This window comes from Carcharodon carcharias, chromosome 15 (genome assembly GCF_017639515.1).
Source record: "Carcharodon carcharias isolate sCarCar2 chromosome 15, sCarCar2.pri, whole genome shotgun sequence".
Classification (NCBI taxonomy): domain Eukaryota; kingdom Metazoa; phylum Chordata; class Chondrichthyes; order Lamniformes; family Lamnidae; genus Carcharodon; species Carcharodon carcharias.
In genome coordinates this window covers 28,841,008-28,858,754 of record NC_054481.1, presented here as the reverse complement: position 1 = coordinate 28,858,754, position 17,747 = coordinate 28,841,008, and the positions used below count along the sequence as shown (strand labels likewise).

Here is a 17,747-nt window from a genome sequence, read left to right as displayed (position 1 = left end):
CTGAGGGGTTTGACAGGGTAGATGTTGAGAAGATGTTTCCACTAGTGGGGGAATCTCAAACTAGGGGGAATAGTTACGGAATAAGGGGACACTCATTTAAAACTGAGATGCGAAGGAATTTCTTCTCCCAAAGGGTCATGAATGTCTGGAATTTTGTACCCCAGAGAGTTGTGGAGGCTGGATCACAAAGTATTTAAAGAGGAGGTAGATAGATTTTTGAAATATCGGAGAGTTGTGGGCTATGAGGAACTGGCACGAAAGAGGAGTTGAAGCTTGGGGCAGATCAACTATAATCTTATTGAATGGTGGGGCAGGCTTGACAGGCTGACTGGCCTACTCCTCCTATTTCTTATGTTCTTATGGCTGGTCTAATGTAGTTAATTATGCGTTAATGAAAAGGTTGCAATAGCATTTAACATTATGAATCAAAGTAGGAGTGATCAACACCTTGATAATATCAACTAAATAACGACCCGGCTTAGGCTGTAACTGCCATTTATAATAGGAATACCTATGAAGCTCAGATATTGTAAAACAATGTTCAGCTTCACAAAGCATAAATGCACAAGTTCTCATGCAGTGACAATTGTAATGTAAAACGGTAATGTGAAGCAGCGATTTTACCAGTAGAGGACTGAATTCCTTCATATTGTATTTCTGAATCCTCCATCTCCTCACAAACAAAATAATATCCTTAAGTCCTTGTCTGCAGAATGTATTTGAATAAGTTCTTTTTGTTGACCCATAAACACCTACACTTTCTGCGTGACTGAGGTGGTGATGCCGATGACTGAGAAGATGCATTGGCACCAGCCTCCTCCTCCTCTTTGGGCTCAGTTTTGATCTCTGGTTTCTCCTCCTCCTCCATGGGCTCTTGCTTAGTCTCAAGGCTCTCATTACTCTCTTCCTTCAACTGTGCACATGAAGACACTTCATCATTCTGCAGATAGAAGAAAAACACAGATATTTTTACAAGGCAATAACTATGCAAGCACTCATGTCTAACTGGCACCTTTTAATCAATTACACTAACATTCATAAATTGCATTGTAGTTTTCTTTTAAGAGCCAGTAACAATGGACTTCACTCCCAAAAAGGCAATCTGAAGATTTTAGCAAGATTGCTCTAGTCACTAGTAAATATAATTTGGAGGTCTGTCGTCTTGGTATTTGATGTTCAGCATTCACTGTAAACAGGTTAATCAGTTCAACAACTGCTGCATTTTCCAAACCAATTAGGAATCAATTTCTTAAACAGCCTCTCAAACTTAAATTCCAGCTGCTCTGTGGCCAGAGTCATTACTTATCCTTGCCAAACGCCACTGTGTCCCAGTGAAGTAACTTGAACATTGGGGTCTTCAACCCTTGCACTGCTGTGCTGGAGTGAACCTAAGTGATCTTCTCCACCTCTGTTCCAATCCATACCCTGCATTCCTCTGACTTCAGACACTTTGCTCCCTCAGACAGGCCTGGGGCTAATCCAATACTGCTTAAGCCAGAGAAAATAAACCCACTAATGGTAGGATACTGCTGCACACTTAAGAGAAAAATGGGACTTATAGGTGGCCAAACATCAATACACCACATTGGTAGCCCACATTGCATGTACTGAGCCCAATTTAGTGCCTGTAAGATTTCTTGATACGGTAGTAAGGACTTCTCAGGTCAACTGAAACTAGTTCCCAGATTGTACTGCCTTTCTGAACAAAAATTAACAGACAAAAAAGATGAAGTTGATTTAGGAAAATATCCAACTCTTTTTGGACTACCATATTTCACCAACTAACCAAGAGATAAAGTTATATCTACTACAACACTTAAAAAGGTTAAGTTGAAATCTGCTGGTCTTGGTACCTCAATTTTGACTTCTGTCTGGGTTTCTGGTACCTCTGATTCCATTTCTTCCACTTTGACCTCTGTTTTGGTTTCAGACAGTGGTGCTTCAGTTATGAGCTGCTGAGAGTTTGTGTCTGTACTAGCCACAGAGGCTGGGGTAGCTACTTTACCATCTGTGCTTGCTGCAGAGTGAGAGAGCTTTAAAATTTGGGAGAGAAATAAAAATATTCAACTGTAAAAAAATAAGCACAATGAGCAACTGTGAAAGTAACTATAACTCACCAGCTTTGTTACACGAGTTAATGAGTGTGATGTAGATCATAGTTAATAACTACTTACAGTGTACCAATTACAGCACACAAAATAAAATGAGGCAAAATTTAATTTTAAATGTAAATGAAATTGTTGTGCAGATTTAAGGATGCTTGACACCCAATTGTACTGCAGAGGATATAAATATGTCAATGATTCAAACTGTAATTAACATCCTGGCGTAATTAACACGGCACACAATTGTTTTTATATCTAATCCTTTTGCACACAGGAAACACCCTTTAGAAAGTTATCAATAGGAGCGACAGCAGGTATACTAACGGCACAAGAAGTGTTTGGGAGGCAGGTTTTATAGTGGTCCAATATCAGTGTCGGACAAAAAAACTGCCTTTTACCAGCCAGTTTCCCAAAAGGCAGGCAACTATTTCTACTTTTGCCTTCCAGGCCAATTTAGAAAATTAACTTAATCTTTTATGCTCATCAGGTAGAAGAGATCAGCACCTGGGCACCTACAGCCAACAAATACACATGCCAAAAAAAGCGAAGTCATGCTCCTACTGCTTTGCCTCATCTTCAGAAAAGCACTTCTGGAAGTTTAGATTATTCAATGCACCAGTGTCACAATTTCCAACCCATAGGCACACCCAATCAATGTGATAGTATAGTGCTGAATTAGCAGTCTCATGATGTGGGTCCATATTCATAGGAACCAAGTTGAGGCTAGTCAAACTCAATTTCACATCAGAACATGTCGTTCAGCAAAAAAAGCACCTTGACATCACCCTGGGTTGAATGCAACTTTTTTTTGATAGCTCAATCATGTGTCATTCATACACTGCTTTTATTGGACATGGGAAAACAAGGAGCATTTCCAGGTCAGCTAAAAATCATGGATTAACAGGTGAGGTCTGTAATTGTAAAAGGACATTGAAAACTTTAAGGTTCAACGTGCAACATGCATAGCCTCTCCATATTTCTGATAACATTTAAGTTACTGGGGAAACAAGTCACTAACATTATGAACACTGTGATTAAATATTTACCAGGGTGGAAGAAAAAACAAATTGATTCAACAACTATCAGAGGCTACAACTCTCATGCTTCTATTGCTCAAACAAAACCTTTTTTGTTTCTAAGATAACTTACAGGAGTGGCAGGTTGAGGTGGCCCAGTGGCTTGTTGCATTGATTGCGGTGTTGGTACTGACTGCTGCGATTGTACTGGAGTTGGAGGCCGTGTTGGAGTTTGGGTCCGAGGTGGAGTCTGATTCGGGGTTGTGCTCCGCACTGGAGTTGGTGTCGAGGCTCGACCTGAGGAGGAAGCTGGAGTGGAGGCCTGAGACTGGGAAGTTGCTGGTTGAGGAGAACTGATGTTGGATGGGGCTGGATGCTGAATAGATGGCATACTTCCAGCAGCAGTAGCGACAACAGGGGCTGAGACGGAGGCAGGAGAAGGGGTTTGCCGGAGAGTTGGCTGAGAAACCGGTGGGCAATGCATCTGAGCACTGGGTAGTCCTATCATGCTTACGGAATTGTTCAAAGGAAGTGAAGTGCCAGGTGCCTGAGTCTGCTCCAAAAAAAAGTACAAGACATCTCACTAATTCATTAAGTATTTGGGTTTGTTACCACTGTACATACTTATGGTAATAACTCAGAAGTTTAAAATAGTTCAATTAACTAGGTTTTAAATGAGACAGGTTTTAAAAATGCATAAGGCACAGTAATGGAGTCAGGATGCTTCATAATGGCAATAGTTAAGCACCAGCATGTTGAATAAAAAGCTTATTCTACACCACTTGTCAGCATTCAAGCCATTTTAGATAGTTAATTCAACAATGAATTCAAAGCATCTGAAAAAAATCTGGATGAAAGCCACATTGGATACTGACATTCCAGTTTGGATGCATGTTTCATGCTATATGGAACAGGCAACCTTAGCAACTACATCACCATGTTCTAAAGCTTCAAATAAATTAATCCTGGGAGGACAGAACTCATTTCTGGGCACTATTGCCAATTTAATCTTCAGACCCTCTTCAGATGTTGTACATTTTCCAAACTTATTTTGAGCTCACAAATTAAAGGAAACTGCAAAATGCATGGGTTTCATCTAAACATGAATAGTTGTTTGGTAGTACGTAACTTGAGCATTGCTAAAAAAAGACATATCTAAGCTTTTCATCTTGCACTCATCAGGACACTCACAAGAATACCGATATAAGGGGGAAAACAACAATTTATACTGTAAATGAAGAGAGTGCTGATTGGTTGGCAAGTGGCACTGCCATGGAGAATACACCACTGATGGTGACTGACAATTAACTGCCAAGCGTTGTTAAAACTTAAACCAGGCAGCTTGGCCCTGATTGGTCAAGGCATTCCCTGAGGAATGAGTCAGTGAATGACTGTCACTTATTTTGTTTAGCTGAAACAGGTGCAATGTATGTACATGTTCTTTCTTTCAAAGAATAGGGCCCTGTGTATTAATATACGTAGCTCCCAGTACACGGAGATGTGCCACATTGCGAGCAATTGATTGTCAGCATAATTCTTAGCAAATTGAGGGTTATTTAGCAAATGTTGTCCAATTGCGGAATCGCATCTTTTTTCAGCAATAAACATGAACCATTTGTTGGAGTTGGAATATACCAAGAAGCAGACCAAACATTCTGCTTAACTGTACACATCTTCTATTTTGTCTACCTTCTGACGCTTTAGCTTCCGATAGTGAATTAGTCGATGTCAATCAAGGATGGGGGAAGGAACAGAGAAAGTAGTAGCTCTGAGCCAGCAAACCATATTAGAATCCTACAAAAGCAAAATATTGCAACTGCCTGAAATATTCAACAGGTCTGGCAGCATCTGTGGAGAAAGTAACAAAGTTAGGTCAATGACTGTTCTTCAAAAATATTCTGATGAAAAGTCACCGGCCTGTAAAGTTAACTCTGTTTCTCTCTAAAGATGTTGCCAGATCTGATGAGTATTACTAACATTTTTATTTCACATATAAATACCCTCTGTTCAAGCATTTGCCTTGTCCTGACTCAGAATCACTTTCGTGTTATAACATTCCTGCTCCTTTTGCATACAAGATACCAACAGAAAGCAAAAGTAACTTATAGCAGCATTCTGTCAAAATTTTAAGGAAAAACAACTCAAGTACATAGCATTTCACTTGCATAAGGCTCCAGGTCCTGTACCAGTGGTTTGATATTGGCCTAAGTAGTTAGCTAAAAATTAATCCATTAATTTGCCTAATTAGGAGCACATAAAACAAAGTAGGAGGTTTCCCCATTCTCTTTCAAAAGCATGGCTGTTTCTGCAAAAAAAAAATGCAGTTTTAAATGCACTGCATTTATTTGTAGTAAAAGTTATGACATAAGGAAACCTAAGGGAACTACACTTCCTGCCATCCCCTGAGGCCACACCAACAACATCTGAATTAATATGCTAAGTGTACCTGATTCATTCCAGGCTGATTTGCAGTTTGAGATATGCCCACATTGTTCACGTTCATTCCACCAGAGGCTGCAGGGAACTGGTTCTGATTCAGAAACTGGCTCTGGGGGGGAGGCTGCCCAATGTTGTTGGCATGCACTCCTAGTATGCCCTGGGACTGTGGCAATCGGGAAGGTGGCATTCCCATCTGGAAGAAATTGAACAGTGTTACAATGCATAATAGAAAAAATACAAACTGACACCATAAATTGCATTTATATAGCATCTTTGACATAATAGAACAGGATATTTCTCTCCCTACCCCTGTCATGTAAAAGGTATGGGTTAGGTGAGATAGAACTCAATAATGAAGAATGCCAACTTATACCACTAATACCTTCTCCAAAATGTAGCATTTTTATCAGGAAAACAATATTCAACAGAACAGGAGTTTAGATAATTATAATAAATTCTATTAGGATGGGAATTTTAATTTGAGGCATTTGGTGAGTAGACAACATTGATCAGCGGGGACAGGGTGATGGGCAGATGGGATAGTGTGTGGCAGGTATCAGTAGCAGAGTTTGGATGAGCTAAAGAATATGAAAGGTGGATGATGAGAGGTCAGCCAGGAGAGCATTGCAGTAATCAAGTTTAGTGGTGACAAAGCCATGAAGAATAGTGCCTGTGGCAAATGGGCTGAGGTAGAAAGAAAGAACCTAGGGGAAGAAGAACGGCTAAATGGGAAACACCTTATCCTGGTTTCAACTATTTTCCCTTCCTCAACCAGCATCATTTAAAAAAAAGACTGATCACTCCCCTCACAGCTGTTTTTGATTCACTGGTGGTTGAGTGTGGTTGTTACATCTACCTGCACATCAATATACTTTGACATGCTTCAATGTGTAAGTGCTATACAAGTATACCAATGTTACCTTTTAATGGTAAGTTTAAACATGGAAATTGAATGTTGCAGGCTGTAATGTTAGCACACATTACAAGAGGAAGGACACAGCCTATACTTAAATAATGAAGGAACTTTGACTCCAGGATTGGTACTGGTCTGGAATACCCCAACCGTTTGCGGAGGATGCCAAGTAGAAAAGACAACAACATAGCCAGGAATCTTAAATCCATATATTAGGTGCCAAGCTTCTGTGATTACTATGATGCAGGAACTGGAACATTTTACAATTTCCTAACTTTTAAGCTTCACTTACAATGAGCAATGTCTCTTGTAAATTTGGCTCACATATTGCATTATCAAGGTCTATAGTCTTTTCCTTATTAGTAAATGTGTTTGAACTAATGGTGATTCTCTAGTCTCATCAGCAATGAAATGGCGGAACGAAAAAGTAATTACCGTTGGAATAGATCCCATGTTACTCATCTGTACAGTATGGTTCATGGGAGGTGTTCCACGTGGTCCCATGGGTCCCTGCGGCATTTGCACATTCCCCAATGACATGGAACCAAACTGGTTCATACCTGAAAAAACAAACACATCTTTCTCATTAGCTAAAATGGAGCTGTATTAATTTAATTTTCAGTTTCCCATCAATGGATTTTGGAGCAAGGTGGGAGGTTCTTTGTTGCCATGCATGCAGTACCAGGCTAATGCTTTCTACCCCACACCAAATCCAGAATTCAGGTTCATTCCACTAGTTTCCTCAGTGGACAATTTCTCCCCTCCCAATTGACTGTGATAGTATCTATGGGTGCTAGCTACTCTCTGGTACCTCACTCAAGTGCTCACACACATTACCTTGTGCTGTGCCTGACCCTTGCTGAGGGCCAATGATAATCCACTCTTCTATAGCTCAGCCCATCTGCCACTGGTACCATCCTTCATGCCTTTGTCACCTCCAGGTGTGCTCACTCCAACGTTTTCTTTGCTGGCCTCTTATGACCTACCCTTCAGTGCCTCCAAAGCTCTTCTAATATCCTCCCCCACACTGTTCTATTTCCCTACCAAGCCTGTCTGCACTGATCTACATTCTGCTGCTCCCTAAAATTTAGAATTCTCATCCTTGTGTTTAGCTCTTTCCATGGTTCTCTAACTTTCGGTAGCTTAACTCAAACCTTCCCATCCTCTGACTCTAGCCTCTGCTTCTTTCACCTCACATTTGGCGGTTACGCCTTCACCTTCCTCAGCCCTGTCAAAACTTGGACAGTAAGGTGGTGAAGATTTGATCAAAGTCAAGTCTTTCTTCACTTGTTACCTTTTGTTTGCAGAGATTACACACTGTGTACCTCCAACAGTACCTTTCTCTTTCAGCTTGATCCTATATATATGTGCCATAATTACTCCATATAGGAACAGGTGACTCCCCATTTAATACTCTCCACTTGAATATAATTAATAACAAATTGTTATACAATTAACAAGCTCCACATATAAATTATTTCCCTAATCTCCTCTGCCTCCCATCCTTTTAAGGCCCTCTTCAATGGAACTTCTGGTTATACCTCCCAATCTCTATTTTTGCCTCATCTTAACTTTCCTTGCACCTCTCATAAAAAACCTCCCAAAGCATTTCGATGTTAAAGGTACTCTAAGTGCAAGCTGTTATTGTTGAGGGAGAATGAGGGGAGGAAAGAAAGACATTTAAGGCATTTCCAGCAGAGAACCACTGGATAGTGGTCAGGAGCAGGAACCTTATTTTACCTCTCAATAGCTCCAGGGCACAGAGGCCAATTGTAGTACTGCCGTGGCTGAGATAAGCTAACTCAGCACAGACCAGGAATCAATCCTAGAACCTTAACAGCCTGTATAACAGTAAGTCACTGGATAAACTCAGTTATTGGGGCAACTCCAATTTAAAAAAAAAATAAAAGCCAGTTTGTTTCATGACAGCACTCTTTAAAAATAACGTTCTTGGCAATATCAACTGGTTAGGGAACTGAATGTGGATCTGAGCTTCCCTCAGTTAATATAAAATAAACAAATATGTCTGTGCTGTGGTTGCAGAGCTCACTGAAATACCAACAGAATTTGCCATGTAGCGTTTGGAGGATTCACTTTGTATCCGTAATGAAAAAAGGTTTGCATTTATATATGGTGCTTTTCATGACCTCAGGACATTTCAAAGAACTCGACAGCCAATGAAGCATTTATTGAAGTGTAGTCATTGTTGTAATGTAGGAAGTGCGGCAGCCAATTTGTACATTGCAAATTCCCACGCACAGCAATGCGATAGTGACCAGATGGTCTGCAGCAGTTCAAGAACGCAGCTCATCACCATCTTTTCAAGGGCAATTAGGGGTGAGCAATAAATCCAAGTACATCACATCTACAGGTTCCCCTTTATCCAATTTACTTGTTACCTCCTCAAAAGAACAAATAAATTAATCAAAAACGATTTCCCTTTCACAAAATCATGCTGACTCTGCCTGATTGCATTGAGATTTTCTAACTGCCTTCTATATAACCTCCTTTATAATAGATTCCAGCGTTTCTCCTACAACAAATGTTAGGCTAGTTGGCCTGTAGTTTACTTACTGTCTCCCTCCTTTCTTGAATACAGGATTTATATTTGCTATCTTCCAATCTGATGGGATCTTTCCAGAATCTCGGGAATTTTGGAAAATTAAAACCAATGCATCTACTAGCTCAGCAGCCACTTCCTGTAAAACCCTAGGAGGAAGTCCATCAGGACCCAGGAACGTGTCAGCCTATAGTTCTAATAATTTTCTCAGTTCCCTTTCCCAAGAGATTGTAATTGTTTGAAGTTCCTCTCTCCCTTTCACCTCTTGATTTTCAATTATTTCTGGGATGTTATTTGTATCTTCTACAGTGAAGACAGACACAAAATATCTGTTCAATTCATCTGCCATTTCCTTTTTTTCCCCAACAATAATTCCCCAGACTCTTTCTAGAGGACAAATGCTCACTTTAGTTGCTCTTTTCCTTTTTAAATACTTGTAGAAACTCTTACTATCTGTTTTTATACTTCTTGCTAGCTTTCTCTCACTCTAATTTCTCCTTTTTTTGGTCATTCTTTGTTGTTTTTAATATTCAATCTTCTGACCTGCCCTAATCTTTATGGAATTGTACACTTTTTCTTTTAATTTGATACTCTCCTTAACTTCCTTAATTAGTCACAGATGGAGCATCCTTCCCCTAGAGTCCTTCTTTCTCACTGGAACATATCTTTGCTAAGTGTTATGAAACATCTTAAATGTCTGCCACTGCACTTCTGCTGACCTGTCCCTTAACCTAATTTCCCAGATCATTTTAGCCAGCTATGTAATTTAAATCTAAAACATCAGTCTTAGGCCACTCTTTCCCTCTAACAGTATGCAAAATTCAATAATGCTATGATCATTGCTACCTAGGAGTCCTTCAGGGTAATTCCCCTGCTCTTCTTTGAAATAATACCATGGGATCTTTGATATTCACCTTAGAAAGCAGACAGGCTATAATATTTAATGTCTCATCTGAAACAGGGCACTCTAGACTATGCAGCACTCTCAAAGTACTGCACTGGGCCACCAGTGCAGACGTTATGATCAAGTCTCTGAAATGGGATTTGAAACCACAGCCGTGTGACTAAGAGATGAGAGAATTATTCATCTGAGCCACAGCTCATACTATAGTGCCCTGCACAGAAGTTATTTTTAATCATAGGGAAAGGAGGGAATACTGATCCAAGGGACATTGACCTTAAGCTCATACAACTTTTAAAAGGAGAGGACAGATGGGAGGTGAAAAAGATCAACTCTAGGAGTGGTTAGTGCTGGGTATTTTAAAGAAACTGCAGTCAGTAAATACTAACCAAATATTAACTTACACGGGATCCTTTAACTTCACAAGGTGTGTAAAATCTTAAACTGTAATGTAAAAAAATTACATTTAAAAGTTCCCAATCTTCCAACAACTAGTAGAAACTTAAGATTTAATTGTTTGTTGGTCACATAAGATTTTGTACCCATTGGAAATTCAGCAGGCAGGCATTTCAACTCAAAATATCAAACACTAGATTCCCTTCCAACCATCTTTGTTGTCCTTTCACAAAGATCATATACCATCTAGGCTCAAATCTTGAGTAAGGGTCTCCTGTATAGAGGCTCCATGATCAGATAAATCCTTCCCATAAAAGATGCATCCCAGCATGGATCACAGGAAACCAATCACAGTGGAACTGAAATTTTTCTGGGGTTGAACAATATGGAACAGATTTTTAACACTGTGAAGGCCTACAGGTACAACAGGTACTGCAGGAAAATGTTGACACTCAAAATGTATTTTCCCAGAGATAGAGCATGACATAGGAGCTCTCAGAGTATTATGAAATTGAATATTGCGACCCATTGATTTTAACACATAAAATACTTTGCTATTTATTTACAAGAAAAACCATGAAAAATGTACTTGCCTTGAGACCCTGGCATTCTATTTATGATCTGATTTGGCACATTTGGCATAGACAAGGGCCCATCTAAAATAAAATAAAACTTCTGTCAAAATTACACATATCCAAAGCCATATATTCTAAAAGCATTTCTTAAATAAAACATCTACCAGAAACAGTAAAATATTTTATGGAAAGCACTGGCTAAAAACCAGAAATAGCACCTGTGCGTAGACAAATAGTTTGGGATTTTTCTCAATTACTTTTAAGAACAAGGGAGAAATTCTGCAGAATAATTCCTTGGGTGATTCAACAGATATAGTTAAGTCCAGGCAAGGGCAGCTTGTAAATATGTGAAAGCCTAATAAAACTATCCATACGCAAGGTGTTCATATTTCACACAGGGAGGTTGTGCTTCCTTATGTGGGCAAAATCTGTCAGGGAGATCCCCAAGTCTGATATTCAGTGCTGTGTCTACAGCAGTACATTATCCTCATGACTGCATTGTCTTCAAGGATCCCAGCTCCTTCTGATTCAAAGGGGCAATTTACGTCCTTTCCCTAAAAGGGATAGTAGGATGAGAGGCCAGAGTGTGAAGAATGTCTCAATTTAAAAAACGTGAAAATGGCTATCAGTTAAATCAGCTTTCATTGTTCATTTATTCGGACAATGGTGGAAATGCACTAAATAACAGAGGACATTCTTCAGAAACGATACTGGAATGGAAGTATACATCATTTACACTGATGCTCCATAAAGATGTGCTCATTATCTTGCACAGCAGTTTGGCAGACAGTCATTTGTAGGTTCCTTCAGATCTTCCCAAAGTTAGATGTTGAATTCAAGGTCTTTTGGTTTATTGACCCCATATGCCAGATGATAGTGGGATTGTACTTTCACACTGTTTTGTGTTGAGTGCTAGTGCAGGAGAAACTTTTTTTATAGTCTGTAATATACTTTGAATCCACTGTTCATATTTAATGATGTTCTCTGTTAACAAATCAATTTCTAGCACTTTACAGCTTTAGCCACTGTGTAATGCCATAAATATTGCCTTTAGAAGCCATTTGCCACACTGCCATTGGAAGCTGAGAGAAATCACTCACATTCGCAATTACAAAATTTCTGTTTGGCCAGTGGGACTCAATACATTGACAAAGATTTTGGGGAAATAACTCAAGGTCATAGGTTTGGCTTATCTAAGACTCTAAACCCAAGAAAAATATTTGGTGCAAGCTCTCAAAAATGTATCACCCTGTCCTTAGAACAAGGGAGAAGTCAGCTGCGGTTCCAGTCTCCTATTACTAGCTTACTTCAACTAAGAAGTACACCATCTAGAAGTCACAAGTTAGGAATGTGATGGAATACTCTCCACCTGACTGGATAAGTGCAGCTCCAACAACACTCTAGAAGCTTGTCACCACGCAAGACAAAGCAGCCCGCTTGATCGGCACCCTATTCTCCACAGGTGCATAGTGGCAGCAGTGTCCACCATCCACAAAATGCACTGCAACAACTTGTCAACACTTCTTCGATTGCACCTTCCAAACCTGTGAACTCTACCCCTAGGATGAGGGCAGCATACACATGGGAACACCACCACCTGCAAGTTTCCCTCCAAGCCACACACCTTCCTGACTTGGAACTATATTGCTGTTCCTTCACTGTTGTTGGGTCAAAATCTGAATCTCCCTTCCTAACAGCACTGTGGGTGCACTACGCCACAGGATGCAGTGATCCAGCGCCAGCTTTAAGGACAAATAGAGATGGGCAATTAATACTGGCCTTGCCAGTCACGCCCACATTTCATGAACAAATGAAAAAAAAATCAGTAGGAAATGAAGCAAGGGCAAGACTCGTAATGGCTGTGATAGACCTCGTGGTTGAGTAGCCTAACACTTTTCAGGCTATTAAGTAAAAAACGTCAGAGGTGCCAATGAGTTGTTGGTATTTTGGAAACACACTGCTAAGTGTGGCACTGCCCTTAGGATGGGAAGGGGAAAAAGATAAGAGATTCACTTGGGACGAGTTATTGCGGTCAAAGGGGCACCAGCAAGTGCAAATACATTCCTGAACTTACAGGTCAAAAAACTGCATGACAGTACAACTTAAGTACAAGATTTTATTGTTGTTGCTTTGCTCAGCCTTAAAAGTATTCTTCTAGCACTTATCATGGTGTCTATATTGTCTTTGGTGTTGAATTTGACTTTCAAGTCCTTTGATTGGCCAATGATCCACCGTATCAGCTATTTAAGGGAATAAGATACCTGCTCGTACCTGAAGCTAAAATAGTTAACAATGCGTGTTTAAATTCAGAACAACCCCTTGTGAAAACTCCGTTTATAATTCTGAATCGGCATCTTAAAATGCCACAGCCTCATTTTTATACAGACTGAGGTACGTAAACAGTTTATGAGAGGTGTGTGGAAACTTCAATCAATGAAATTGGAGCTCTTTGAGGAGTTGGCAAAAGTTATAGGGAAATCCTGAAAGGACATCCCATTGATGAGGGATAGATATTGGCCAGGACACCTGGAGAACTCCCCTGATCTTCTTCAAATAATGCCTTGGAATTGTTTACATCTACCTGAAAGGACAGACAGGGTCAGTTTAAAGTCTCATCCGAAATATGAACGCCAACAATGCAGCACTCCCTCAGTATTGCACTGAACTATGTACTCAAGTTCTGGAATGGGGCTTGAACCCACAACTTTTTGACTCTTGAGGCAAGAGTGCGGCCACTGAGCCAAGGCTGATAGCTAGTTTTTGAAGTGCTTGCCTTATGAACACTGGCATTCCTTGTAAGTGAGATATTATCGTGTGTTCACCACACAGGAAATATACTTACTAGGTGGTCGGACAGGCTGGACCTGAGCCATACCTGGCGCCTGCGACATGCCAGGTGGCTGGCCACCCGGTCCTGTCAAGGTACCCTGGTTTGGCAACATTCCCTGCTGCTGTTTTTGAAGCCGAGAGCGTCTTTTTTCCTCCAGCTCTTTCTGAATCTTGTAAATCTTCTCTGCTAGTAGGTGATAGTATTCATCCTAAATGGAGGCAAATAGAACATCAAGACTTAATGTTATGTTCCTACCAGTTACTGGTTTACAATTCCAGTTGCTCTTTTTGCTTAGGCTGTTATTTTCTAGTCAGCACATTACCAGTCTGTTTAGTTTTACAAGTCATGGGGTGAGATGAGATGCAGACAAATTAAAAGGCATCAACCTCAATGCAGCTTGGCCTCAATGCATTGGAAAACATAACACCAGCCACCAACTAGCTGTTTATCAAGATCAACATTGATCTGATTTTGGATTAAGGATGGATGGGAAATCTGATTGATGTTGAATTGATAATCGGAAACACAATGGCTGCAAACCTCATGTTAGCTGAGGAAACTTTTGTGACTTTTATCAAAGAACATAATTTGCAAAAATGAAAAGTGATTAGCATATTCATGCTTGGAACCCTGGGGGAATTTTCTGGGCACGTGTACACTGAGAAACAGTGCACCCACAGCCTTCGATTTTCTGCCGGTTGACATTAATGTGCAGAAAATCATGGACCAGGGGTGCACAAATTTCACAAAGCAGAAGATCTGTTCCATATGTGTGCTGCAATGCTTTACAAACATATGCTTTAATGCTCAAAAACATTGTAGAGCTTTATAGTATTCCACAACAGAAATACTAAACGACTGACCAAATACAAATAGTGCTTGCTTCCCCCCCTACCTCTCATATACCTTTAGGTGATGAATACCACATACATATATTTTGTTGGAATATCAAAAGGATAAGCTAAAGTGTAGGATTGGAATTCTACCATCGAGTCCAGTACGCTAAAACCACCATCTTAAATTACAGTTATATTGTAACATAGTGAATGAAATGTTAAAATGGAGCACAACATCTGTAGCTTCTAATAAAATTAGAGGCCACAGATGCTGTGCTTCATTTTAACATTTCACACATTATTTGTGCACACCTCACTTATAGACAAACCATTCAAAGCATCATATTAAATAGTGGCCATCCCTGTGAATGAAATGTTAAAATGGAGCACAGCATCTGTAGCTTCTAATAAAATTAGAGGCCACAGATGCTGTGCTTCATTTTAACATTTCACACATTATTTGTGCACACCTCACTTATAGACAAACCATTCAAAGCATCATATTAAATAGTGGCCATCCCTGTGAATGAAATGTTAAAATGGAGCACAGCATCTGTAGCTTCTAAAAAAATTAGAGGCCACAGATGCTGTGCTCCATTTTAACATTTCACACATTACTTGTGCACACCTCACTTACAGAGAAACTATTCAAAGCATCATATTAAAGAGTGGCCATCCCTATATCCATTCATTGCTTCTCTCTCCAGGGCCATGCTCTAGAAAAATTGTGAGGTGCCCTTCACTTAACACAACTTCTAACACAACATGCAACATAACACTCCTGACTAAGAGTCTGTAAGGATTTACTGTATTTTCTGAAGACTGAATCATTTTTTTCCCACTATTACATTATATGACAGGAAAACACCAAGAGGCATTCCAAAAGGTTCAAAGATAAAAACAAAAAACTGTGGATGTTGGAAATCCAAAGCAAAAACAGAATTACCTGGAAAAACTCAGCAGGTCTGGTAGCATCGGCGGAGAAGAAAAGAGTTGATGTTTCGAGTCCTCATGACCCTTCAACAGAACTAGGTGAATCCAAGGAGAGGGATGAAATATAAGCTGGTTTAAGGTGTGTGTGTGGGTGGGGGGAGAGAAGTGGAGGGGGGTGGTGTGGTTGTAGGGACAAGCAAGCAGTGAAAGAAGCAGATAATCAAAAGATGTCACAGACAAAAGAACAAAAGAACACAGAGGTGTTGAAGTTGGTGATATTATCTCAACAAATGTGCTAATTAAGAATGGATGGTAGGGCACTCAAGGTATAGCTCTAGTGGGGGGTGGGGGGAGCATAAAAGATTTAAGAATATTTTAAAATAATGCAAATAGCTGGGACAAGAAAAATCTATATAAATTATTGGAAAAAACAAAAGGGGGAAGAAACAGAAAGGGGGTGGGGATGGAGGAGGGAGTTCAAGACCTAAAGTTGTTGAATTCAATATTCAGTCCAGAAGGCTGTAAAGTGCCTAGTCGGAAGATGAGGTGCTGTTCCTCCAGTTTGCGTTGGGCTTCACTGGAGCAATGCAGCAAGCCAAGGACAGTAAATCCCCATCCACCACTACTCTCCTCCGTCTGGCTGAACTTGTTCTCACACTGAACAATTTCTCCTTCAACTCCTCTCACTCCCTCCAAATAAAAGGTGTGGCTATGGGTACCCGCATGGGCCCCAGCTATGCTTGTCTCTTTATGGGGTATGTGGAACATTCCTTGTTCCAGTCCTACTCCGGCCCCCTTCCACAACTCTTTCTCCGGTACATCGATGATTACTTCGGTGCTGCTTCATGCTCTCGTTGGGACCTGGAAAAATTTATTAATTTTGCTTCCAATCTCCACCCCTCCATCATTTTCACGTGGTCCATCTCTGGCACTTCCCTTCCCTTCCTTGACCTCTCTGTCTCAATCTCTGGTGATAGACTGTCCACCAATATCCATTACAAGCCTACCGACTCCCACAGCTACCTCAACTACAGCTCCTCACACCTCGCTTCCTGTAAGGACTCCATCCCATTCTCTTAGTTCCTTCGCCTCCGTCGCATCTGCTCCGATGATGCTACCTTCAAAAACAGTTCCTCTGACATGTCCTCCTTCTTCCTTAACCGAGGTTTTCCACCCACGGTCGTTGACAGGGCCCTCAACCGTGTCCGGCCCATCTCCCGCGCATCCGCCCTCATGCCTTCTCCTCCCTCCCAGAAACATGATAGGGTCCCCCTTGTCCTCACTTATCACCCCACCAGCCTCCGCATTCAAAGGATCATCCTCCGCCATTTCCGCCAACTCCAGCATGATGCCACCACCAAACACATCTTCCCTTCACCCCCCCGGCGGCATTCTGTAGGGATCGTTCCCTCCGGGACACCCTGGTCCACTCCTCCATCACCCCCTACTCCTCAACCTCCACCTATGGCACCACCCCATGCTCACGCAAAAGATGTAACACCAGCCCCTTCACTTCCTCTCTCCTCACCGTCCAAGGGCCCAAACACTCCTTTCAAGTGAAGCAGCATTTCACTTGCATTTCCCCCAACTTAGTCTACCGTATTCGTTGCTCCCAATGCGGTCTCCTCTACATTGGAGAGACCAAATGTAAACTGGGCGACCGCTTTGCAGAACACCTGCAGTCTGTCCGCAAGAATGACCCAAACCTCCCTGTCGCTTGCCATTTTAACACTCCACCCTGCTCTCTTGCCCACATGTCTGTCCTTGGCTTGCTGCATTGTTCCAGTGAAGCCCAACGCAAACTGGAGGAACAGCACCTCATCTTCCGACTAGGCACTTTACAGCCTTCCGGACTGAATATTGAATTCAACAACTTTAGATTTTGAACTCCCTCCTCCATCCCCACCCCCTTTCTGTTTCTTCCCCCTTCCTTTTGTTTTTTCCAATAATTTATATAGATTTTTCTTGTCCCAGCTATTTCCATTGTTTTAAAATATTTTTAAATCTTTTATGCTCCCTCCACCCCCACTAGAGCTATACCTTGAGTGCCCTACCATCCATTCTTAATTAGCATATTTGTTTAGATAATATCACCAACTTCAACACCTGTGTTCTTTTGTCTGTGACATCTTTTGATTATCTGCTCCTATCACTGCTTGCTTGTCCCTACAACCACACCACCCCCTTCCACTTCTCTGCCCCCACCCAACCCCCCCACCCACCCACCCACACACACACACACA

The 17,747-nt window shown here is 41.0% G+C and overlaps 1 protein-coding gene across 5 annotated transcripts in view; it reads right to left on the bottom strand.

Annotated features, from left to right (window-relative positions):
• The window catches only part of LOC121288695 (CREB-binding protein-like), a 162,456-nt gene that overhangs the window by 68,893 nt on the left and 75,816 nt on the right, over positions 1 to 17,747 (bottom strand). For all 5 annotated transcript variants that reach the window (XM_041207434.1, XM_041207436.1, XM_041207435.1 and 2 more), the window contains 7 exons: positions 13,748 to 13,943; positions 10,924 to 10,986; positions 6,909 to 7,033; positions 5,568 to 5,753; positions 3,255 to 3,674; positions 1,854 to 2,033; positions 757 to 940 (listed from right to left, as the gene is read on the bottom strand). In XM_041207434.1, coding sequence (XP_041063368.1) covers positions 757 to 940; positions 1,854 to 2,033; positions 3,255 to 3,674; positions 5,568 to 5,753; positions 6,909 to 7,033; positions 10,924 to 10,986; positions 13,748 to 13,943 — 1,354 coding nt within the window. The remainder of the gene's footprint in view (positions 1 to 756; positions 941 to 1,853; positions 2,034 to 3,254; positions 3,675 to 5,567; positions 5,754 to 6,908; positions 7,034 to 10,923; positions 10,987 to 13,747; positions 13,944 to 17,747) is intronic.